Source organism: Cetorhinus maximus, chromosome 8, assembly GCF_964194155.1.
Source record: "Cetorhinus maximus chromosome 8, sCetMax3.hap1.1, whole genome shotgun sequence".
In the NCBI taxonomy this organism is placed as follows: domain Eukaryota; kingdom Metazoa; phylum Chordata; class Chondrichthyes; order Lamniformes; family Cetorhinidae; genus Cetorhinus; species Cetorhinus maximus.
This window is the reverse complement of record NC_135886.1, coordinates 55,923,963-55,949,788: the sequence shown is the minus strand read 5'-3', so window position 1 is coordinate 55,949,788 and position 25,826 is coordinate 55,923,963. Positions and strand designations below refer to the sequence as shown.

The 25,826-nt window shown below is 46.3% G+C and overlaps 1 protein-coding gene across 5 annotated transcripts in view; it reads right to left on the bottom strand.

Annotated features, from left to right (window-relative positions):
- Positions 1-25,826, bottom strand: part of LOC144683645 (DENN domain-containing protein 2D-like) — a 119,612-nt gene that overhangs the window by 5,476 nt on the left and 88,310 nt on the right. For all 5 annotated transcript variants that reach the window (XM_078546891.1, XM_078546889.1, XM_078546888.1 and 2 more), the window contains exons 9-11: positions 14,312-14,489; positions 3,001-3,042; positions 2,144-2,228 (exon numbers count right to left, since the gene is read on the bottom strand). In XM_078546891.1, coding sequence (XP_078403017.1) covers positions 2,144-2,228; positions 3,001-3,042; positions 14,312-14,489 — 305 coding nt within the window. The remainder of the gene's footprint in view (positions 1-2,143; positions 2,229-3,000; positions 3,043-14,311; positions 14,490-25,826) is intronic.

Below are 25,826 nucleotides of genomic sequence, written 5' to 3'. Positions count from 1 at the left end.
GTGGTGTTCCCATCGTTCTGCTGCCTTTGTCCTTCTAGATGGTAGTGGTCGTGGGTTTGGAAGGTGCGGTTGAAGGAACCTTGGTGAATTCCTGCAGCGTGTCTTGTAGGTGGTACATACTGCTGCTACTGTGTGTCCGTGGTGGAGGGAGTGAATGTTTGTGGATGTGGTGCCAATCAAGCGGGCCACCTTGTCCTGGATGAGAAGCTTTGTCAAGCTTCTTGAGTGTTGTGGGAGCTGCACTCATCCGGCAAGTGGGGAGTATTCCATCACACTCCTGACTTGTGCCTTGTAGATGGCGGACAGGCTTTGGGGAGTCAGGAGGTGAGTTACTTGTTGCAGAATTCCTAGCCTCTGACCTGCTCTTGCAGCCACAGTATTTATATCGCTGGTCCAGTTCAGTTCCTGGTCAAAGGTAACCCCCAAGATGTTAAATAGTGGGGGATTTAGTGATGGTAATACCATTGAACATCAAGGGGTGATGGTTGAACCCAAACTGGGCATCAGGGAGCAGGTTATTGCTAAGCAAGTGCTGCTTGATAGCACTGTTGACGACCCCTTCCATTACTTTACTGATGATGGAGAGTAGACTGATGGGACGATAATTGGCCAGGTTGGATTTGTCCGGCTTTTTGTGTCCTGGGCAATTTTCCACCTTGCCGGGTAGATGCCAATGTTGTAGCTGTACTAGAACAGCTTGGCTAGGGGTGTGACCCCTATGGTGATGGCCCCTACGGAGTTATGGTGATAGCTCTGTTACCAGTTAGTTCAGTCTTTCCAAACATTCCAACTGAATGATCAATGGTTTATTAACAGTGTCTTCAACAATATGCTTTTTTGTTTCAATTAATACTTATTGGGGTGGTTTGGAAATGTTAATCAGAAGTAAACAAGCATGTAAAGCAGTCCACCTTGAACCAATAGGTTTGGATTGATTCACAAACCAACACAACCACTGAAAGACAGAAAAGGCAAAGGGAACCAGAAATTGTATTTGAAAGAAGAAGGGGAGACAGACAGTGATGGAGAGTTCCATAGTCAGGAAATAAGGAGTTCAGGGAGGCAAAGCAATCAGTTTTCATTTCAATACAGTGAGGATGCAGGAAGGTGAAGAGGGAGCAGCATTGTTCATTTGGAGCTTCAAAGGAAGTAAAGCTCAAAGGGCCACTGTTCACAGTATAAAGAGAGACCAGAAACAAGAGGATTGACCAAATAACAAGCTTTATCCTGCATCTCATCACCGTGTCCAAGAAAAGTGACTCTCTCAGGTTTGGGTGTAAGATTCAAGTCCTGGATGACCTTGGACTTGATACTGAGTTAGAAGGGATTGAAAAGAAAAGAAGACACAAAGAGAAATCTGAGTTTTAGTGGTGGAGGACACAAAGAGTTTCACTGGTGATCAGAAAAGAGAGTGAGACCAAGAATGTGGATAGGTGGAGCCTTAATTTAAGAGAAAGAAGAAAGACTGAGGGAAATGGCAAGAGCTTTCCCTGTTATACTTCAAAGAAAATGGGTGTTGGAAGCTCTGAAAGAGTGGGAGCTGAAGAAAGATGATGCTGCCAAGTGGAGTGATCATTAGATATATAAGGATGGATGATGTGTGCAGGAGGCCACCGATACAGAGAAGGAAGATAGAGAGAGGACCAAGAGAGATAAAATCAGATGATGAGCTATTAGTAAAAGTTTGAAAACAAACTAGGAATCCAGTAAAATCCAACCATGATCATTTAATAAAAGCAAAATACTGGAGATGCTGGAAATTTGAAATAAAAACAGAAAATGCTGGAAAAACTCAGCAGGTCTGACAGCAATTTGGAGAGAGAAACAGAGTTAACATTTCGAGTTTAATATGACTCTTCTTCAGAGCTACAGAGAAGTAGAAATGTGATGAAATTTATACAGTTTAAGGGGGGTGGAGCAGGTGAAGCTGGATAGAAGGTCAGCGATAGGTGGGGACTAAGGAGAAATTGACAAAGATGATCATTTAATGTTAGTTTCATTTTAGGAAATGCACTGTGCCAGAGCAGACCAAGTGTGGACACATTCAAAGTAGATGAAACCAACCAGCAAAGTGTTAAAGAACAGAGGTTCATTGGTCAAAGGGTCCATTACATGAGAGGTGAACAACATTGGGGCCTCTTACACTGGCAGGAATTTCTCTGGCTTTGCAGAGAGTTCAGAAGCTCCTTGTACAGCTTGTGGGGCAGAATGTCATTCTCATCACCAACCTGCAGTGAAAAAGGGCAAAATATTAAATTCTCCCACAGTCCAGTACCTCCAATGGGTACATTGTACATTGAGCATTCCCGGAGTAGAGCTGTGTGTGACTAGAGTGTCTGGCTGGAGTCCAGGTCTAGTGGCCAGTCAGATATCCAATAAAGAGAATAAAGTAGCAATTGGATTGGCTCACAAACCTGCATGAGCATCACACCCAATCACATCCATCATGGTTAGCTCTCTACAGGGAACAAGGAATCATAACATTCACTGCTGAATAACTGTCACGCATTTACTTATTCTTAAGTAGTTTGACTCCCCCTTTCAATTGGACATATTCTACCTCCAATGAGGAACATGGATACTTTCTCATCTCACAATTGAAGAACTGTGGGGAGATGACATTATGATGAAAGGTCAGGGCCTGAAATGTTAACTCAGGGCGGAATTTTATGGCCCCAGTGTGGCGGGGGCGGGGCTGTAAAGTGCAACGAGCCATTCAAAAGTCCATTGACTTTGGTGAGGCCGTAGGATCCCACCGGCGTAAAATTCCGCCCTCTGTTTCTCCACAGATGCTGCCAGACTTGCTGAACACGTCCAGCACTTTCTGTTTTAATTTGTGAATAAACCCGCTCACTAAAGGGGGCAGAGGGGAATGAGGGATCCTGCCCAAGGCTGCGGTACAGGCCTCCAAGCTCTTTGTAAACAGTTACTACCAACTAACCATCCAGAAATCTACAAGACGTTTATAGAAAGATCCACATAAAGAAAGCGGTTACTTACTTTTTTCAAGAATTTCCCCGAATGCAAGTCCACCATTAAACACTAAAATAAAAAGATATAAAACTGAAAGAGTTATATAAATAGTAAAAGAGTGGTAAAAGGAGGAGTGGGGCCAATTAGGGACCCTAAAGAGTATTTATACATGAAGGCAGCGGGCATGGCTGAGGTATTAAATGAATACATTGCCTCTGTCTTTACCAAAGAAGAAGATGCTACCCAGGCCATGGTGAAACAGGAGGTAATTCAGACACTAAATGGGTTTAACATTGATCAGGAGGTGGTATTGGATAGGCTGGCAGTAGTTAGAGTTGATAAGGTACCAGCCATAATTTTTCAGTGGTGCCAGAGGACTGGAGAATTGCAGACATTACGCCCTTGTTCAAAGAAGGCCAGCAACTACCGGCCAGTCAGTTTAACTTTGGTGTTGAGGAAACTTCTAGAAACAATAATTTGGGATAAAATTAATAGTCACATGGACAAATGTGGATTAATTAAGGAATGCCAGCATGGATTTCTTAAGGAAAAATTGTGTTTAACTAACTTGCTGGAGTTTTTTGAAGAGGTAACAGAAAAGGTTGATGAGGGCAATGCTGTTAATGTGGTGTACATGGACTTCCAAAAGGCCTTTGCACAACAGACTTGTGAACAAAGTTATAGCTCATGGAATAAAAGGGACAGTAGCAACATGGATACGGAATTGGCCAAGTGACAGGAAAGAGAGAATAGTGGTTAACAGATGTTTCTTTGGGCTGGAGGAAGGTTTTCAGTGGCGTTCCCCAGGGGTCGGTATTGGGGCCCTTGCTTTTCCTGATGTATATTAATGACCTAGACCTTGGTGTACAGGGCACAATTTCAAAATTTGTGGATGATACTCAACTTGGAAGCATTATGAACTGTGAGGAGGATAGTGTCTAACTTCAAAAGGGTGTAGACAAGTTGGTGGAATGAGCGTAGGTGGTAGATGAAATTCAATGTGGAGAAATGTGAAGTGATTCATTTTGGGAGGAAGAACATGGAGAGACAATATAAAATAAAGGGTACAATTCTAAAGGGCGTGCAGGAGCAGAGGGACCTGAGGGTTTATGTGCATAATTTATTGTAGGTATCAGGACAGGTGGAGAGAGCAGTTAATAAATCATACAGTGTCTTCAGCTTTATTAATAGGGACGTAGAGTACAAGAGCAAGGAGGTTATGGTGAATTTGTATAAGTCACTAGTTTGACCTCAGCTGGAGTATTGTGTCCAGTTCTGGCACCATACTTTAGTAAGGATATGAAGGCATTGGAGAGAGTACAGAAAAATTCACGAGAATGGTTCCGGGGATGAGGAACTTCAGTTATGAAGATTGATTGGAGAAATTGGGACTGTTTTCCTTGGAGAACAGAAGGCTGAGAAGAGATCTGAAAGAGGTAGTCAAAATCATGTAGGGTCTGGACACAGTAGATAGGGAAAAACTGTTCCCACTCATGAAAGGATCAAGAACGAGAGGGCACAGATTTAAAATAATTGGCAAAAGAAGCAATGGTGACATGAGAAAAAACTTTTTAAAGCAGTGAGTGGATGGGGTCTGGAATGCACTGCTTGAGAGTGTGATGGAGGCAGGTTCAATCGAGGCTTTCAAAATGGAATTAGGCTGTTATCTGAAAAGGAAGAAATTGCAGGGAGAAGGTAAGAGAACGGCACTAAGGGAATTGCTCACTGGGAGAGCTGGTGCAGACACGATGGGCTGAATGGCCTCCTTCAGCACTGCACCTGAGTTATAAAACAAGGAGGGGTGTGCAGCTCGGCTAAGGGCAGCTACACCGTTCAACACTCAACAGTGCCCTCATTGCTTAGAAGCCAATGCAGACTCGATGGGGTGAAAGGCCTCCTTCAGCGCTATAGTATTCTATGATTCTATGCAATAATAAGGCTGATGGGTAGGACAGCCGCAAACGTGGGCAATCAATGGAAATACAAAGCCACTGAGTGATTGAGTAATGCTAAACTCAGCTTTCAAAAAGTTGAAGAAGGCTGCTGGTCAATTCATTAAAAGGGATAAGGAGTTCTTTGGGCGGGGTGTGCGGTGGACAGATTGGCCAATGGGCACCTGCGATGATACACAAGTGAAACTTAGGAGGTTAAAATGTGGATTCCATTTCACATACACTTGTCAGTTCATATCACTAATTTGTAGTAACTGAATCTTTGCCTCTTCATCATCATTAGAGACCAAAGCCTGGATTAACTTCCTCTGATTGGAAGATTTAGGCTCAATGCAATGAGTCAGCAATGTTAGAAAGAAACTGCAGAGGGCTGGAGGTGTGCCAATTTCAGACCGGAGATTGTAATCAATCACAGAATGACAGCTAGATCCACAGGTTCGGGAAAGAATTGAGATTTTTTTTTACGAGGGTGTGAAATGGGCCTTGTGATGGTTTTTCAGGAGTGAGACTCAGTCATCCATCTCTCATCCAATCCTCAACCAGGTTCCTCATGCAGGGAGCGCTGGACAGCCTTGAAATTGGACTTTCTGACAAGTCAGGTAGGCGCTAATGTTACAAAGAACAAAGAACAAAGAAATGTACAGCACAGGAACAGGCCCTTCAGCCCTCCAAGCCTGTGCCGATCATATTGCCTGTCAAACTAAAACATTTTGCACTTCTGGGGTCTGTATCCCTCTTTTCCCATCCTATTCATGTATATATCAAGCTGCCTCTTAAACACCACTATCGTACCTGCTTCCACCACCTCCTCTGGCAGCGAATTCCAGACACTCACTACCCTCTGCGTAAAAATCTTGCCCTGCACATCTCCTCTAAAGTTTTCTCCTCTCACCTTAAATCTATGTCCCCTAGTAATTGACTCTTCCACCCTGGGAAAAAGCTTCTGACTATCAACTCTGTCCACGCCACTCATAATTTTGTAAACTTCTATCAAGTCGCCCCCTCATCTCCGTCGCTCTAGTGAGAACAATCCGAGTTTCTCCAACCTCTCCTCATAGCTAATAACCTCCAGACCAGGCAGCATCCTGGTAAACCTCCTCTGCACCCTCTCCAATGCCTCCATATCCTTCTGGTAATGTGGCGACCAGAATTGCACGCAATATTCCAAGTGTGGCCTAACCAAGGTTCTATACAGCTGCAGCATGGCTTCCCAGCTTTTATATTCAAAAATACATTGATATAGAGCCCTGATTATTGCACTTGGAGTACTGTGTGCAGTTCCAGTTCCTTCACAAGAGCAAGCCCACTGAGGCACTGGAGAAAATGCAGGAAAGATTTACAAACGTGTTCTGAGGATTGAGAGGATGCAAGTATCAGGCAAGATTGAAGGGTCTGGAACTCTCTTCACTGAAAAACAGAAGACGAAGAGGAGAGCTGATAGAAGTCTTTAAAATTAGGAAGGATGATGGGATGGATGTGGAGAAACATTTCCAACTTGTGGGCAATTCGAGAGTGGTTGTGGATATTAGGGTGGGTGTGAATATTAGAGTAGGTATGAATATTAGAGTGGGTATATTAGAGTGTATATGAATATTAGAGTGGGTACGAATATTAGAGTAGGTATGAATATTAGAGCAGCTACGTTAGAGGTTAGAGAAACTCGGATTGTTCTCACTAGAGTGACAGAGATTGAGGGGGCGACTTGATAGAAGTTTACAAAATTATGAGTGGCATGGACAGAGTTGATAGTCAGAAGCTTTTTATAATTTCTATTCTATGAATAGAATATTCATATAATATTCTAATATATGAATATTAGAGTGGGTATGAATATTAGAGTGGGTATGAATATTAGAGTGGGTATGAATATTAGAGTAGGTATGAATATTAGACTGTGTAGGAATATTAGAGTGGGTACGAATATTAGAGTGGGTACGAATATTAGAGTAGGTATGAATATTAGAATGAGTATGAATATTAGAGTAGGTATGAATATTAGAATGAGTATGAATATTAGAGTAGGTATGAATATTAGAGTGGGTATGAATATTAGAATAAGTATGAATATTAGAGTAGGTATGAATATTAGAGTGGGTATGAATATTAGAGTGGGTATGAATATTAGAATAAGTATGAATATTAGAATGAGTATGAATATTAGAATAGGTATGAATATTAGAATGAGTATGAATATTAGAGTAGGTATGAATATTAGAGTGGGTATGAATATTAGAATAAGTATGAATATTAGAATGAGTATGAATATTAGAGTAGGTATGAATATTAGAGTTGGTATGAATATTAGAGTGAGTATGAATACTAGAGTGAGTATGAATACTAGAGTGAGAATGAATTTTAGAGTGAGTACGAATATTAGAGCGGCTATGAATATTAGAGTGGGTATATTAGAGTGGGTATTAATATTAGCGAGGGTAGGAATATTAGAGTGTGTATGAATATTAGAGTGGGTAAATTAGGGTAGTTATGAATATTAGTGTGCGTACATTGCAGTGGGTATGAATATTAGAGAGACATGAATATTAGAGTTGGGTATATTAGAGTGGGTATGAATATTAGAGTGAGTATGAATATTTGAACGTGTATGAATGTTAGAATGGGTGTATTAGAGTGTGTATGAATAACGGAGAGTGTATGAATATTAGAGTGGGTGTATTAGAGTGGCTATGAATATTAGAGTGGGTGTATTGGAGTGTGTATGAATATTACAATGTGTATGAATATTAGGTGGCCATAAGCAGATCAAGGAAGGAAGTTATGAAGGATTTCTTTGCCCCGAGAGCAATGATAATGGGGAACTTTGTGGAGCTGTTGAAACACTGATGTACTGATAGGATGTCCACATGAGGGAGATGATAATACAGAGATACGGGGGCATTGTGGGAAGAAGTGATGAGAATAGGAGGTGGCTCAGTTGCATTATAAACATCAGGAGAGTCAGCTGGGCAGAATCACAGAGTCATTATTGTACAAAAGGAGGGCATTTGGCCCATTGAGTTTATGCCAGCTTCTTGCAGGTCAAATGCAGTTAGTCCCACCCCTCACTCAATCCTTGTAGCCCTGCAGATTTATTTCCCTCAAGTGGCTGTCAAATTTCCTTTTGAAATCATCAATTGTTTCCATTTCCACCACCCTTGTGGGCAGCGAGTTCCAGGTTCATACCACTTGCTGCATAAAACACTGTTTCTGCACTGTCAGCTCTATGCAAATCCCTCCATCCTCTAAAGGATCTGACCAGCCTGAACCTAGAGTTCTTTTTGAAAAACATTCTCAAATTTGAGGAGCACAATACCTGGACAATGGCCTGAGCTGCTCAGTTCCCTTTTTTTTCCAATTGCCTTGGCTTCCTTCTAAGACCTTGCATATGCATGATGGGCTGAATGGCCTCCTTTCATGCTGTAAGATTCAATGAAAGGATTAATGTGTATGAATATTAGAATGAGTGTATTAGAGTGGATATGAATATTAGAGTGGGTATGAATACTAAAGTAGGTATGAATATTAGAGTGGGGGTATTACAGTGTGTATGAATATTTTGTAAAGCAACCAGCATTTCCCAGGGAATGTGAGCAAAGGGAAAGACTCACTCCCATTCCCAGTGAGTGTATTTACAGTTACAAACCCAGGGCTCCCCTTTGATTCAACTTCACCCTCTTTCTGCTAAATAGAGCGGAATCGTCCCTGATTTGCATTAAGTGCGGCAGCAGGCGCGTAAAATGACACTTTACCTGCCGGCCGCAATGGCAGCTCCTCACGCCGTATCATCCCAATCCCACCGCATTGAGTATGCATTCCCGGGAAACACTGCATTTCCACGGCGGGCAGGCTCTCATTCACCTGACACACCATCACCTCGCCGCTTCCTCACGCCGGATACTATATTTAAAGTGCAATGCTCCCAGTCCAGGACTGCTGCTGGAAGACATGGCCCCAAAAGGCAAGAAGACTGAAGCCCCCCAGGTTTGATGACGTGTCCCTCAAGCGCGTTTTAGACGCAGTGGAGGCTCGCCATGATGTCCTCTACCCCTGCTCTGTCTGCAGGAAGGGCAGCAACATCACCAATCCAGCTTGGGAGGCGGTGACAGCATTGGTCAGTGCCAACCCCCTAAATTCAAGGGCAGCCGCCCAGTGCCACATGAGGATGAATGGTCTCCTCTGTTCCGTCAGGGTAAGTCACTCTTCTCATCACTCTCAACTCACACACATTCACAAACCATCACACATCGCACCACAGGGCCCTCACTCACTGCCAGTTCAAGCGACATCGCCATTCACTCTCTCACACACACCGTCAATGTCCTCATCCCATCCATGGGACCACACACCATCCACAAATGCCAGGCATACATATCATCTGGCCTGGCAGGCATCCCATTTACCTGCTTACACTCTCCCCATCTCTATTCATGAAGGACAGCCTGGCATGCAACAAGAGGGAGAGGTCACAGACTGGTGGCGGAATGCCCAACATCAAGGTCCTCACAGACTTTGAAAACAGAGCATTCAGCTGGCCGCTGATGACCGGGACCGGTCCTGTGCTGATGGTGAGGTCGGCTCTGCTCAACCAAGTGAGGATCTAGCAGTGCAACATCCATCAGACAACCATGCTGTGAGTGATATGTCCTGTTTCACAGGCCGCTGTCATGTACTAATTATCTCCCCTTGCTTTCACAGGCACATCTGGGGAGCAGCCGACAGAGTCCATGACCCAGGGCGTCTAATCAAGCTCCGAGGGAAGCTTAGAACAGGAATCTGCTGAAACCCTCCCTGAGGTCCCGTCACAGCGCTCACCCACACCCTCCACCAGCGCAGAGACGCACAGCTCGGTGGAACCAAGCTTTAGAGTAGCATCAGGATCACAATCTGGTGAACACATCGCGCTGTCTGATCCACAGCAGGCGGAGGCAGGGACTTCCCAGGTGTCCGGCACTCGGAGGACTGCTGGAGGCCAGAACACTGCTGAGTCCGAGTCAGATGACGAGCCTCTGGACTCAATCATGTCACAGTTGCTGGAGCTGCAAAGGCAAGCTCAGGATCATCAGGAAGGGATGTCCGCTGCACTCCTCAGATTGCAAGGCACGATGGAGGAGTCCGTCCGCCTTCAGTCTGAGGTGATAGCGCTGGTACCAAGGTCAACACTGGCAGGATGACATCTGCCATGGAGACCTTGGTCCAGGATGTCACTCCTGCACTGCTGCGCGGGCAGAACTCCATTGCTGAGGACATAGTTGGTCTCCAACAGTGTGTACGCGAGAGGGGTGCTGGGCAGCTCGATCTCACTCCAGCTTCCCCTTCTCCTCAAGGAGTCAGCCAGGGATCCTTGGGCACCCATAGGGAGGAGGATCAGCAGGTAGCCTCGGAGCCATCCATCCAAGTGATTCCAGGGGTGTGGGGCCCATCCGAATCCCTCAGATTACAGGTCCTCTGATTACTGACCCTGCAGGCAGTGAAAACAGTTTTAGTGTGGCTCACTGACTAACAATCTCACCTCCAAGTCACAAGGTCGATGGTTCAGATCCCACTCCAGAGACTTGAACACAAAATCTAAGCTGATGCCTCAGTGTAGTACTGAGGGAGTGCTGCAATGTTGGAGATGCTGCTGTTTGGCATCATAAACAAGGTCCCATCTGCCCTCTCAGCAGCTTAGATAAGATGATATGACACTAATTTGAAAAAGAGCCGGGGACTTTTCCCAGTGACAGCATTTATCCCTTAACCAACATCAGTAAGATAAATCAACTGGCCATTATTACAGTGCTGTTTATGGGATCTTGTTGTGCAAAAAGGCTGCTGCGTTTCCGGTATTGCAATGCCGGCTTCACTTTAAAGTACTTGATTGGCTGTAAGTGCTTTGGGAAGTGCTGAGGTTCTGAAATGCATTACAAAAATAACTCTTTCTTCTTTCTGTCAGTATTGTGTTACTCATATTGGACCAACTGAATGTCCAGCTCACTCAGTGTGGCTCAATCACACAGGCTCACCAAGGCACTCAACCAAACCGCTGTCAAAGGTCAGTTGGCCTGTGTCGTTCTGCCCTCAGCTATAGAACAGCATGTGGTTACCGGCCAGTGTCCTAGCATTAACATGGATATAAAACACAAAATGAAATAAAACAGAGATGGACAACGTAAGAGTAGAAAGGTCAGGGAACAGAAGAAGGCCCACAAGCTGAATGAGGACAGTCCATTTTGAACTTTGGTTGGTGGTCCATTCTATAGGTGAAGAAGCCCCCTCCCCTGTTATTTTGAGGCCCTGGCCTCACTTAAATGTGGCCACAAACTATAGACAGCTTGCTGGATTGCGGTCTCAAGATCAGACCAGTGCAGCTGCCCGCAAGATGAGTAATAGTGGGGAGGGAGCTTCAATCATCATTGGGGGGCGGTGGGAGTCACAATATTGAAGGGTGGGGGTCTAGGGCAATGTCTTCTCTGTTTTTCCCTGTGCGCGGAGTGTTCATCTGAGTGTGTGGTATCTTTACATTTTCTTGCACAGCTGCATGCACAAGCACTATCTTAAAGATAGCAACATGGGAGCAGCCTGTGTACTACATTCTGAGTTGCTGCATGGATGTGCACACACGCAGCTTACAGGCAACCTTGGTCCCTGAGTGAAGGGGAAGGGATTGCAGTGTTGGAAGGTGGAGGTCACAGGGTAGAGCTTGGAGATCTTGCTTGTGGAGGGTGGGGTCCAAGGGCGGAGGATCCCAGGGTAGAGGGTGGGAGTCCCAGGGTGGAGAGTTGAGGCCCTAGGGAGGAAGGTGGGGTTCCTGTGGTGGCAATGGCCCAGATCATTTTTCACTTTGTCCTTCTGGGGCCCTGAGCCATAATTGAACACTGACCTTTGACCTTTTCCATTCCATTGCTCGCGTGATTGGTCAGAGCGAGCATGGCACAGGGCGTGACCAGCCCAAACACAGCATTACAATTCCCTCATTCAAAGGAACCTGTTGCCCAGTTCAGATGGGCACTTTGGATATCAAGTGCAGGCCCCTTTTCAAAATGGCTTGTCTGTATTAACAGGGGCAGGAAGCCCACCAACCCCATCATTGGGTCGATTACTGACCATTAACACCCAGCAAGGGAGGTGAAAATAGACCTCATGTGTTTCAAATTTATTTAATTATTTTGTTAAACGTTCAGGAAAACTCATCCCGCCCGTGGATGAGGTTTCCTGAAAAACGCGAAGGCCACTTGGGCTCTTCGCCTGCCCCCCAGCCTTAAGGTTGGACAGGCAGCGTTCTTAACTAGTTTAATTGCTTTATTAATGGCCTTAATAGGCCGTTGACAGTTTGGCGGGTGTGCAGCCGCCTCTGGCACATGCCCGCCGAATGAAATATCAAAATGACACGTGATGACGTCAGGCGTGTGTCCCGATATCATCGCACTGTCTTGCAATGTTTCGGTCGGCGGGCGCGCAGCTGACTCCAGTGGGCGCCCACCAATTTATAAACGGCCTATTAAGGCCATGAAGGAAGTAATTAATGTCATTGTTAATGCTGCCCATCCAACCTTAAAGTTGGCGGGCAGGTGAAAAGGCCAAGTGGCCTTCGCCTTTCTTAGGAAATCTCATCCACGAGCGGGATGAGGTTTCCTAAAGCTTTTAGTAAATAAATAAATAAAAATTCTGAGATATAAAAACATGTCCCATCTCATGTGACACAGTCACACGAGGAGACACGTTTAATTAAATTGTTTTCTCCACTTATTTAATTATTTAATTATTGATTCAATCTCCCTGAGACAGCTCCATGCCTCAGGGGGATTGAAGCGCTCTATCACGCGCATGCACGAAAGAGCGCTGGCCCCGACTCTCCCTCCTCCCCCCGCCCGCACAGGTATTGCCGAGCGCTATGGCTCGCATCGTGCGCTGGGTGGGCCTCAATTGGCCCGCCCGTGTAAAATGGCAGCGCGGAACTGATCGCGGGTGGTGATTGGCTCCGCGGCTGCCCCTGCCCACTCCCGCCGAGCCTGCCCACCGACTGAAAAATTCAGACCATAAATCAGTAAAAGTGGCGACAGAAGTTAGTAAGGTCATAAAACATACGGCATCCCTGGGAGTTATAAATAGAAGCAAGGAAGTGATGATGATGAACCTTTATAAAACACTGGTTCACCCTCAGCTGGGGCCGTGTGTCCAATTCCGGCACCACACTTTAGGAAGGATGTGAAGGCATTAGGAAGGTTGCAGAAAAGATTCACGAGAATGATTCCAGGGACGATGGACTTCAGTTATGTGGATGGATGGGAGAAACTGGGCCTGTTTTCCTTAGAGAAGAGGAGGTTTGAGAAGAGATTTAATAGAGGGTCTGGACAGAGAAGATGGGAAGAAATTGTTCCTGTTGACAGAAAAGTCAAGAGCAAGAGGAGACAGATTTAAGTGATTGGGAAAAGAGCCAAAGACACAAGTGAGTGGTTAGGATCGGGATTGCACTGCCTGAGATGGTGCTACAGACACATCCAGGCTTTCGAAAGGGAATTGGAGAAGCAGCTGAAAAAAAAATCACAGGCTTTGAGGAAAAGGTGAAGGAGTGGGACTCGTTAAACTGCTCTTGCAGGGAGCTGGCAGGGATATGATGGTCCGAATGGCCTCCTGTGCTGTAACCATTCTATAATTTTATACACCTTCGGTCTGTCCGCAAGCATGACGCAGACCTCCCTGTCGCTTGCCATTTTAACACTCCACCCTGCTCTCATGCCCACATGTCCGTCCTTGGCCTGCTGCATTGTTCCAGTGAAGCTCAACGCAAACTGGAGGAACAGCACCTCATCTTCCGACTAGGCACTTTACAGCCTTCCGGACTGAATATTGAGTTCAACAATTTTAGATCATGAACTCTCTCCTCCATCCCCACTCCCTTTCCGATCCCCCTTTTTTCCAATAATTTATATAGATTTTTCTTTTCCCACCTATTTCCATTATTTTTAAATGTATTTCCATCCATTGTTTTATCTCTACCTTTTAGCCTTTTTCGATTCCTTCCCCCCACCCCCACTAGGGCTATCTGTACCTTGCTCGTCCTGCTTTCTACCCTTAATTATCACATTCCTTAGATAATATCACCAGCTTCAACACCTCTTTGCCCTTTTGTCTGACATCTCTTGGTTATCTCCACCTATCACTGGCCCTCTATCCAGCTCTACTTGTCCTACACCTCCACCCACCCCCCCCAACCAACTTATATTTCACCTCTTTTCTATTTTTCCTTAGTTCTGTTGAAGAGTCATACGGACTCAAAACGTTAACTGTGTTCCTCTCCGCAGATGCTGTCAGACCTGCTGAGTTTTTCCAGGTATTTTTGTTTTTGTCAATAATTTTATACCTTTGTCTAAGTTATGGCAGTGAGTCAAAGGCCCAGTCCTTGCACTTACCTCCTCGATGGGCAGCTCTTGCAGCTGTTCCAGAAACTGTCGCTGGACTCCCACTACAAAAGGTGTTGGAGAGCAGACTATGTCCAGCATCACCTTGGGCAGGACTGGGATGTAGGTGTGCTGCCAGGTGAATGGGTAGAGCAGGGCAGCAATGCCATGGATACACTGAGACAGGATGCTGGAGGAGGAGGAAGCAGAAAGATCCCAAAGTTAGAGACAGCTCATCAACAGATGATATTAAACCATAGCCCAACAGGAAGCTAGCAATTCATTGGTGGGTGATGAAACTTGTGATCTTACTTCTTGTTACTGAAATCATGTTGTCACCTCGTTCTGCTTTCAAACGTGTTCCAGCCACAGAAATTAGCTTCAATCTAGGGTAACAAAATGTTCGAGAGGGCTCCAATGTCAACAGATGCTTAACTACCCCCTCCTCATGATATCCTGTCCTGCACTGCATTTACAATATCCCACCTTCTTCATGACCCTCTCACAACCAAACCAGCTCTCCTCTACCCCCGTACCCACCAACCACTTTCGGATTCCTCATCCAAAGCACACTCTCCTTGTCCTTCTCACTTCAGATTTGTGCTCTATGAATTCAACCAGTAATTACTTTGACTCCCATCTGAGTAGCAACTACCTAAGTGTTCATATTGACTCCTGAAGGCTCTTTCTATTTCAGGTACCCAGCACCAGCATCAATCACTGTTGGGTAGAGGGTAGAGTATATAACTCTGAGATGCAGAGTAAAGCTCCCTCTACACTGTCCCCATCAAACACTCCCAGGACAGGTACAGTATGGGGTTAGATACAGAGTAAAGCTCCCTCTACACTGTCCCCATCAAACATTCCCAGTGCAGATATGCCACAGGGTTGGATAAAGAGTAGGGGTCCATCTACACTGTCACCATCAAACAGTCCCAGGGCAGGTACAGCACGGGGTTAAATACAAAGTAAAGTTCCGTCTTATGATGCTGTTTGACCAGACGCAGTACAGTAAGGAAAATTTGTAATTTCCTTAAAATGTCCAGGGAATCTGCAATTGTTGCTAAGAGTGTCTCAAAGGGATTTTTTTAGAATTTGCATCAATTGGAAAGGGTGCAATTGTAATTTTCTTCGATAATAAGAAATACTGATCCATATGACCTGCAGATAACCCTGACCTGGAAGCAGTACCAGTAGGAAGGAAGTTAACATATGAAAGTCGTGCAGCCATCAGATACAAAGGAAAGCTGGAGGCAGAAGGTGATCAGCACCCAGGTGCAAGAGCTCTTGGAAGCCTCTGTGTGGGCTAAAATTGTCTAAAACCTGCAAGACGAATAACTCAGAGATACCTAAGAGCTGGGTGTTTTACCAGAAGTGGTCAAACCAGATGTTACTCTGGAAAGCTACACCATCAGACTGTCATGACCCGAGCAAGAAGGCGTTCATATGTGTGCCTTGCTGATGATGATCCAACTGCAAAACTGGCAGGTGAAAGCTGTTGTTAGATAGGTCTCCTGAACTATCCTAGGTGAATAAAGAAGGGCATCTTGTGGATTTGTGTAGCTATCTACTGCATACATGCTGAAGGAGAATGCATCTGGTTCTATAAGATGTATCTTGTTGTACTGGTGAGTTTAGGTAAAATTTACTTTTTTATTTGACATTTCCTTCACCTGTTAATTCATGTTTAATTTGCGTCGGTTTTGATTTGTGTTAAAGCAAAAGTTACAAAAAGTGATATATTAATGGCAATTCCTTTGTTTGGGAGTTGTTTGGTAAGGTTTACCAGCGGTAGCAAAGCTCATTGGTAGTAGCATGATTCATCAACTATAAATTAAGAAAATAATAATAAATTAATTGCCACATAATAAAGATGGTAGCGCAGGTGATCTGTTGCGACTACTGAATTATAGGCGTTCCTGAATGCTGGGTTGATCCAGGGCAAACACGTCTGCAGTAAGTGTCTGCGGCTTGAGGGGCTTCGGCTCAGATTCGTTGAACCGGAGGCTGAGCTGCAGACACTGTGATGCATCAGGGAGGGGGAAAGTTACTCGGACGCTTTGTTCCCGGAGGCGGTCACGCCTCTTAGGAGGTCTTCTAATTCAGTCAATGTCAGGGACAGGAGGGTGTGACTGCGAGTGAGGCAGGTATGGAGATTGACAAAGTAGAAGTGGAGGAGTCTCTGCCCTTGTAATTGTCCAACATGTTTGAGGTTCATGTAGCTTGTGGGGGTGGAAGCAGGGGCTGCAGGGTGGATGAGTGAACTGACCATGACACCATAGTATAGGAAGTCATGCAAGCGGGAGGTGGGGGGTGGGGGGCAGTAAATAGGAATGCAGTGGTAGTAGGGGACAGTATAGTCAGGGGGATAGTCCTACCTGTAGGTGTTTATGTGGGCTCAAACAAACTGACTTCTAGGTTGAATTCCTGAAAAGTACTTGCCCCAGCTGCAGATGGAGAGACTCTCTTCCCGTTCCACTGGGCTGGACTTTTGGATTTTTTTGAGCCCTATTCTTGGGATATTTGTGGTACTTAGCCATCAAATTCTTAGACTGGAGGAAGTGTGATTGGCTGAGGACCCATGATATGCTGTGTGCATCTCACTGATGACATCATTGAATACCAGTTTGATAGAAACTGGGCGGGCCTACTCAACCGCCAGAACTTGCCCATTAGATCATGGTTCATCTGGAACTCAACTCCATTTATTCAACTTTGATCCATATCATACAACATAAGAAATAGGGGGAGTAGACCATTCAGCCTTTGAGCCTGCTCCGCCATTCAATAAAAAATCAAAGGCTGATCTCCTTGTGTTTCGATTTCCACGTTCCCATCTAACTCCGATAGCCTTTGATTCCCTTGCCTAAGAAGAAGTTATCTACCTCTGCCTTAAAAATATTCAATGACCCACCTCCACCGCCTTCTAAAGCAGAGAATTCCAAAGTCGTACAAGCTCCTGAAAGAAAATATTTTTCCTCATCCCTGTCCTGAAAGGGCGGCCCCTAATAATAAAACAGTGCCCCCTTGTTCTGGACTCACCCAGAAAAGGAAACATCCTTTCCAAGTCCCCCTTGTCAATACTATTCAGGATCTTATATACTTTAATTAAATCTCTTCTAAACTCCAGTAGAAACAAGCCCAGCCTGTCCAACCTTTCCTCATTCCAGATATCAATCTAGTAAACCTCCTTTGAACCGCCTCCAACGCATTTACATCCTTCCTTAAATAAGGAAACCAAAACTGCACACAGTATTCAAGGTGCGGTCTCACCAATGCCCTGTATAGCTGAAGCATAACATCCTTCCTTTTATGTTCAATTATTCTTGTAATAAAGGATAACATTCCATTAGCCTTCTTTATTACATGCTGTACCCGCATACTAACTTTTTGTTACTCATGCACGAGAACACCCAGATCCCGGTGCACCTTGGAATCCTGCAGTCGCTCTCAGTTTAAGTAATGCTTTTTTATTCTTCCTGCTAAAGTTGAACAACTTCACATTTTCCCACATTACACTCCAGGATCGTGGAGTGACCCAGGCCACAGCTAAGTAGTGTGGGGGTGTTTGTGGGGTGGGGGTCACAGGGAGAAAGGTGCAGGGGGTAGCAGCAAGGGCAGAGGGATTGCTCTCACCGGGACCCCCTTTCTCGATGTCCAGTTCCTCGATCGGGCACTGAGTGTCTTTGATCGGTCCTCATCCTATTGCTGCTGGTGTTTACCCAGCTGCAGGTGGGTCCGTCACCATGCGGAGTGCACAGCAGCTAAAACAGTGTGGCCAGCTTGTCACCTCCTGGTGCAGGGCAGCAAGGGGCCCTCGATCAAAGACACTTAGTGCCTGATTGAGAGACTGCACATCAAGAAAGAGGGCTGCACTGAGAGCAATCCCTTGCCCTTGCTGATGGCCCCCTGCACCCTTCTCCCTGTAACCCCCACCCCCCTCACATTACTTACCTGTGGTCTGCGTCATCTGTGATCCTGGGACTCCAGAGCCTGTCCTTCAGGCAGCAGCCCTCCCGGTGGCTGCTGCACACAAGAGCTGCTGACCTCTGATTGGCCGGCATCTCTCAGTAGCTGAGACTTCCACCCCCAAGTCTTGATTCCAGGGGAAGGCCTGCTTTTGGCCTCTCCACTGCCTGATTGGCTTGTGGTTTGGCGGGCCTTCCAGAAAAGAAGCAGCTCAGGTCTCTCACCAGCTCTCTAGCCAGTAGGCGAGATTCCTGATGCCTCAACAAGATTCCACCCATTAGTTCATTTGCCACCTTGTGGCTACTCACTTAACCTGTCTGTATATTTCTTTGCGGTCTCTTTTACGTCCTCACCAACTTGCATTTCCACCAAGCTTTGAATCGTCAGCAAATGAGTGCTGCTTTGGGTGCATTAGAGTGCTTAAGTTGGAGTTTGGTGAGTGAGGGAGTTTGGCAAAGAGGGGAAGGAAGTGCTCTTTTCTTTTTCTACCTTTCCTCAGTCTCCAGTAGCTGGCTCTTACTTTGCTACAGGGGCAGAAGCTGACTGAATGTCATAGCAGCCCATAAAGCAAAAGAGAGAGAGAGAGAAAGTCGGGAGTTTACAGATAAAATCTAAAAGTGATATTGCAGGAGTCCTATAAGTTCATTGGTTGGTAAGTATAGGCTTTTCTGGACTCGGCACAGAGGAGATGATTGGTGGGTGACAGGTGAGTTGTTATATTTTACCATTCTGTAGTAAACACTTTAAACTTTAAGGTATGTCAGTGCAATTCCACCATGTAGAATGTGCATCCTGCAGGATGTAGGAAATCATGCAGGCACAAAGTTCCCCCAATGACTACATTTGCAGCAAGTGTCACCAGCTGCAGAAATGTGAGTCCGGGTTGCGGAACTCGAGTGCCGGCTGGCGTCACTGTGGTGCATCTGGATTACAGCAAGGCTGAGGATTACATGGATAGCATGCTTAGAGAGGTGGTCACACTGCAGCTAAGAAGTACACAGGCGGTGAGGGAATGGGTGACTGGCAGAGTATTTAAGAGAAACAGGCAGGGAGTGCAGGAATCCCCTGAGGCTATCTCACTCTCTAACCGTTTTTCCATTTTGCATACTGATAAGCAAGATGGTTCCTCAGAGGACTGTAGTAAGGGCCAAGTTCGTGGCACGATTGGCTGAGCTGCATAGGAGGGGAGGAGGAAGAGCAGAAGTGCTATAGTGGTAGGGTATTCCATAGTTAGGGGGGCATACAGGCATTTCTGTGGCCGTAGACATGACACCAGGATGGTATGTTCCCTCTCTGGTGCCAGGCTCAAGGATGTCACAGAGTGGCTGCAGGACATTCATTTCAGGGAGGGTGAGCACCCAGAGATTGTGACCTACATTGGGACCAATGACATAGGTAGGAAAAGGGCTGAGGTCCTGAAAGCAGATTTCAGGGAGTTAGGAAGGGAATTAACAAGCAGGACCTCAAGAGCAGTAATCTCAGGATTACTCCCAGTGCCACATGTTAGGGAGCATAAGAGTAGGAAGATTGATCAGTTCAACACATGTCTGGAGAAATGGAATAGGAGGGAGGGCTTTAGATTCTTGAGACATTGGGATCGGTTTTGGGGCAGGTGGGATCTGTACAAGAAGGATGGGTTACAGCTTAACAGGACTGGGACTAATGTCCATGAGGGGAGGTTTGCTAGTGCTGTCGGGGAGGGTTTAAACTAGATTGGCAGGGGGATAGGAACCTGAAGGGAAATTCGGAGTGCAGAGGAGAAAAACTGGAATTAGAGAAGTATTAACTGATAATAAGGATATATCAAAGGGTAGTATCAAGGTAAATAAAATGCTTGGAGAGTTTGATAGAATTAGAATAGGCAATAGTTAGTTATCAGATGGGGTCAGAATAAAGCAGAAAGTGAAAAAAAAAACCTCAATCAGGCTTAATGTGCATGTATGTGAATGAACGGAGTGTGGTTAATACGATTGGTGAACTACAGGCACAGGTTGACAAATGGAATTATGATATTATTGCTATAACAGAGACCTGGCTCAAAAAAGAGCAGGACTGGGTGTTAAATATTCCTGTGTACAAGGTGTTTAGGAGAGATAGGAAAAGATAAAAGTTGGGGGCAGTGTCAGTATTGATTGAAGATGGTATTACACTACTGGAGAGAGAGGGTGTTCTAGGAAGGAATCTCTCTGGCTAGAGGAAAGGAATGAAAAAGGTGTGATAACATTGATTGGTGTAGTATATAGATCATCAACTAGTAGAAGGGATGCGGAGAAACAAACTTGCAAAGAAATTACAGAGAGGTGCAAGAATTATAGAGTAATCATAATGGGGGACTTCAATTATCCAAATATAGGCTGGGATAGGAATAGTGCAAAGTGTCAAGAGGATGTGACCTCCTGGAATGTGTTCAAGATAATATTCTGCAGCAGTGTGTTTCCAGTCCAATGAGATGGCAGGAACTGTTGGACTTGGTTCTGGGGAATGAGTTGGCCCAAGTGGATCAAATATCAGTGAGAGAGCCTCTATGGGACAAAGACCATTGTATCATAAGGTTTAGGTTAATCATGGAAAAGGACAGAGAACAATCCAAAGCAGGGATAATTAATTGGGGGAAAGCCAACTTCGATGGGATGAGAATGTATCTGAGTCGAGTGAGTTGGAATCAAATGTTGGCAGAAAAGATGGTGTCTGAATAATGGGTCACCTTCAAAGAAAAGGTCTTGCAGGCAATGTCAAGGTATATTCCCTTGCAGGGGAAAGTTAGGACAAATAAATCCAGAACACCCTGGATGATGAGAGAGATAGAGGTGAAGATGAAAAGGAAGAAGTGCACGTACGACAGATGTCAGGGAAAATACAATGGAGAATCAGGCTCAATATAGGACCAGAGGGGAAGTGAAAAAACTAATAAGAAAAGCAAGGAGAGAGCATCAAAGAGACTGGCAGCGAACATAAAAGGAAATTCCAAGGTCTGCTAAAGCATGTAAGTAGTAAAAGGGTGGTAAGAGAAAGAATAGGGCTGATTAGGGATAAAAAGAGGACTTGCATGTGGAGGCAGGAGAAATAGCGGAGGTATTAAATGAGTACTTTGTATCTGTCTTTACAAAGGAAGAAGATGCTACCCAGGCCGAGGTGAGAGAGGAGGTAACTGGTACACTGGAAGAATTTACAAGTGAGAAGGAGAAGGTGTTAGAAAGGCTATCTTTTCTTAAAATAGATATGGTACCAGGACCAGATGAGATGCATCCAAGGTTACTAAGGGAAGGGAGAGTGGAAATTGCAGAGGCACTAGTGATAATCTTCCAGTCTTCATTAGTCACAGGGGAGGTGCCAGAGGACTGGAAAATTGCAAATGTTACACCCTTGTTCAAAAAATATGGGTTGATATGGAAGAGCCAGTATGGATTTCTAAAGGGGAAATTGTGTTTCACTAACTTGCTGGGGTTTTTGGAGGAGGTAATCGAGAAGGTTGATAAGGGCAATGCTATTGATGTGGTATATATGGATTTTCAAAAGGCATTTGACACAGTGCAACACAAGAGACTTGTGAGCAAAATTCTAGCTTGTGGAATAAAGGGGAAAGTAGGCACTTGAATAAGAAATTGGTTGAACAACAGGAAAGAGAGAGTAGTGATAAATGTTGTTTATCAGATTTGAGAAAGGTTTATAGTGGAGTTCCCAAGAGGTCAATGTTGAGACCCTTGCTCTTCCTGATATATATTAATGACCTAGACTGTAGTGTTCAGGGCATGATTTCAAAATGTGCAGATGATACGAAGATTGGAAACATTGTCAACTGTGATGAGGATAGTCTTGAACTTCAAAAGGACATAGATATATTGGTGAATTTGGCAGACAAGTGGCAGATGAAGTTCAATGCAGAGAAGTGTGAGGTGATTCATTTTGGCAGGAAGAATATGGTGAGACAGTGGGCAGAATTGTCACAGATCTGCACAAAATGCAGTAGTGGGCGGGAAAAAGGATTGTTTTACCCTCTGTCCACAATGATGGCTTTTTGCGCTGTATCATTCCATTCTCGGCACATCATTAATAATGCATTCCTAGGAAACACGCCGGATTGCTGGCGGGGTCGCCCCTAATTCACCCGCCCTGCCATTACCTCAGGCCTTCGGTAATCTGTCACCACATTTAAAGGGTACTCCTGCAGAGAGCTAGCTCTCTCTAAGGCATCGGAAGCTACTGGAAGTCGTGGCTGGCAAAGGGAGGAATCACGCTGCCCCCAAATTTAGTGACTCCACCCTCGGGCACCTACTGGACACTGAGGAGGTTCACCGTGAAGTCCTCTACCCACGGTCTGGGTGAAGACCAGCAAGCAAGGTCACCAATCCAGCATGGGAGGCAGTGGCAGCAGTGGTCAGCACCAACACTCTGGAAAAGAGAACAGCCACCCGGTGTTGAAAGAGGATGAATGATCTCTTCCGTTCCGCCAGGGTAAGTCACTCTTCTCATCACTCTCAACTCTCACACTCACAAACCCATCACACATCCACAGGGATCTCACTCACTGCCAGTTCAAGGGACATCACCATCCAATCTCTCACTCACACCTTCACCTGCCCTGCAGGTTGTGTCCTCATCCCGTCCACGGCACCACTCACCACCTACACATGCCAGGCATTCTTATCATTTGACCTGGCAGTTGTCCTGCTTACACTATCTCCATCTGTATTCATGCAGGACAAGCTGGCACACAACAAAAGGCAGAGGCCACAGACTGGTGGAGAAATTCCTGACCTCAAGGTCCTCACAAACTTTGAAAACAAAGCTTTGCTGGCCGGCGACGATCTGGACCATTCCTGTGCTGACAGTGAGGTCGGTGGTGCTCAACCAAGTGAGGATCCAGCAGTGCGACATCCATCATACAACCATGCTGTGAGTCAGTCCCCCTGTTCCGCAGTCCCCTGCCATGCACTAATTATCTCTCCTTGCTTTCATAGGCACATCTGGGAAGCAGCCGAGGGGGGTCCATGTGCCTGGTCGTCAACTCAAGCCCCGAAGGCACCTCAGAAGAAGAATCTGATGACACTGTCACTAAAGACCCCTCGCAGCGCTCACCCACACCCTCACCCACACCCTTCACCAGCACAGACATACACCTCGGTGGGACAGAGTTCTAGAGTAGCCTTGGAGTAACAATCTGGTGAGCACATCGCACTTTCTGGTCCACAGCAGGTGAAGGCAGGGACTTACTTCTCTGCACTCAGAGGACTACTAGAGGCCAGAAATCTGCCGAGTCTGAGTCAGATGAGGAGCCTCTGGACTTAGTCATATCACAGTTGCTGGAGCTGCAAAGGCAAGCTCAGGAACATCAGGAAGGGATGTCCACTGCACTCCTCAGGTTGCAAGCATGACGGAGGAGTCCATCCACCTTCAGGCTGAGGTGATAGCACCAGTTTGCCAATACACTGAGGCCAACACTGGTAGGATGGTGGCTGCCATGGAGACCTTGGTCCAGGACATCGGTCCGGCACTGCTGCACGGGCTTAACTCCATTGCTGATACCATAGTTGGTCTCCAACAGTTTCAACATGAGAGGGGTGCGGAACAGTTCGATCTCACTCCAGCTACCCCTTCTCCTCAAGGAGTCAGCCAGGGACCCTCAGGCACCCATAGGGAGGAGGATCAGCAGGAGCACACCCCAGGGCTATCCACCCAGGAGTGTGGGGTCCATCCAAATTCCCTCTTCCTGTGACCTCTGCAGCTCCAGCTCCACAGGCTGAGGAGGGTGTCACTGCCACACAGCAGGATCCCGAAAGCAGGCTGGGGCCCTCCAAGAATCGGCCCTCCAGAGGACACCCGACAAAGTCACCACAGACAGGGTGTCACTGTCAGCAGGCTACCTCCACCTCCGCTGTGGATGTTCAGGGAGCACCAAGAAGTAGCGGCAGGGTTAGAAAGTTAAAGAAGATCTAGTTGTACAGCCTCGGCATGGGTGTTAATCACTTGTACTTAATGTGCACTATTGTACACATTACATGAGCTGCCCTCAGCCAGACAGGACTAAGACATTCATAGCCCTATGTGAAGATCTATGGAGTGTCCTCACTGTATGTCATTGTCATCATCCTCCAGGAATCTAGTGACTATTAGGGCCTCCGCTGCGTTTCCATGACATGAGCCTGAGCACTGAGGGGTCAAACGTTCACAAATGCAAGGTGAGGATGTCAGGACTGTCCTCACTACATTTCGTCATCATCCTCCATGAATCTTGAGGCTATGAGGGCCTCCCGAGCGCGCCTGCCTTGTCTGGACAGTGCGATGGCCTCATCGCCGGCATCCTCACCTTCGAGGACCTCCTCACCCTCATCCCCTTCGACATCCACCTCATCGGAGGAGACGTGCAGCTTCTCCATCTGCTCCTCAGGTAGGTCCTCCCCCCTTTGCAGTGTCAGGTTGTGGAATGCGCAGCAAGTGATGATGATGCGCGATACCCTCTGGGGACCATATTGCAGTTCTCCACCAACCTGTTGAGGCACCAGAACCTCATTTTCAAAATGCCAATCATTTTCTCCACCAAAGTCCAGCTCGTGGCATGAGCCTCATTATACCATCGCTCTGCCACAGTCTGAGGCCGCCACACGGGCATCATCAGCCACATCCTCTCTGGGTAGCCTTTGTCCCCAACGAACCAACCCTGCAGCCTCTCTGGACCTTAGAAGATGTCAGAGATCTGAGACCTGCTAAGGATGCAGGAGTCATGGACACTCCCTGGGAACTATGCGCAGGCCAGTAGGATGTGTTTGTGATGGTCACACACCAGCTGAACATTCAGCGAGTGGAAGCCCTTGGGGTTGACCTAGTTGACTACTTGTTACCACGGAGATCTAAGCGCCATGTGAGTGCAGTCGATGGCTCCCTGCACCTGTGGGAAACCTGAGATCTGGTCAAGTCCCAGCGCTCTTGCTTCCTGGCTTTCCTGATCCCAGGCGAAATGCACAAAGTTCTGTGCCTTTGCAAAGATGGCATCCGTGACCTCCTGGATATATTTGTGCTTGGAGACTTCCGAGATCCGACACAGGTCACCCTGGAGCCTTGGAAGGAGCCACTGGTGTAAAAATTGAGCATCACGGTCACTTTCACAGCCACTGGCAGTGGATGCCCTCCATGTCCCCGTGGTGCCAAATCCTACAGCAGCTGGCAGATTCGACCAGTTTCCTAGACATGCAGAGTCTTTGGCAACACTGGGTCTTGGTCATCTGCATGAATGAAAGGCGCCGTCTACAGGCCCTGTGTCTAGCGAGGTGCCTATGAGAGACGGCTTTCCATAGATGTTCAGCTGTGTGCGCAGCAGGCCCAGCCGTCTTCATCTTGAGGAAAGTGCTCCTCCCTTTGCTGAGCCAGACGCCTCCACCGCTCTCTCCTTCTTCTTCTCTGCTTCCTAGGGGCCATGAGGCAAACCACTAAATCACCAGGCTCCATGATCCTGATGTTCTCCTCCTGCAGGATCAAAGAGAGAGACGCGTAGGTTTGCATTGGGTGTACTTAGAACCTCTCTTGGTTAAGTCTGAAGGCCCCTTCACACATGCCGGAGAGTGCT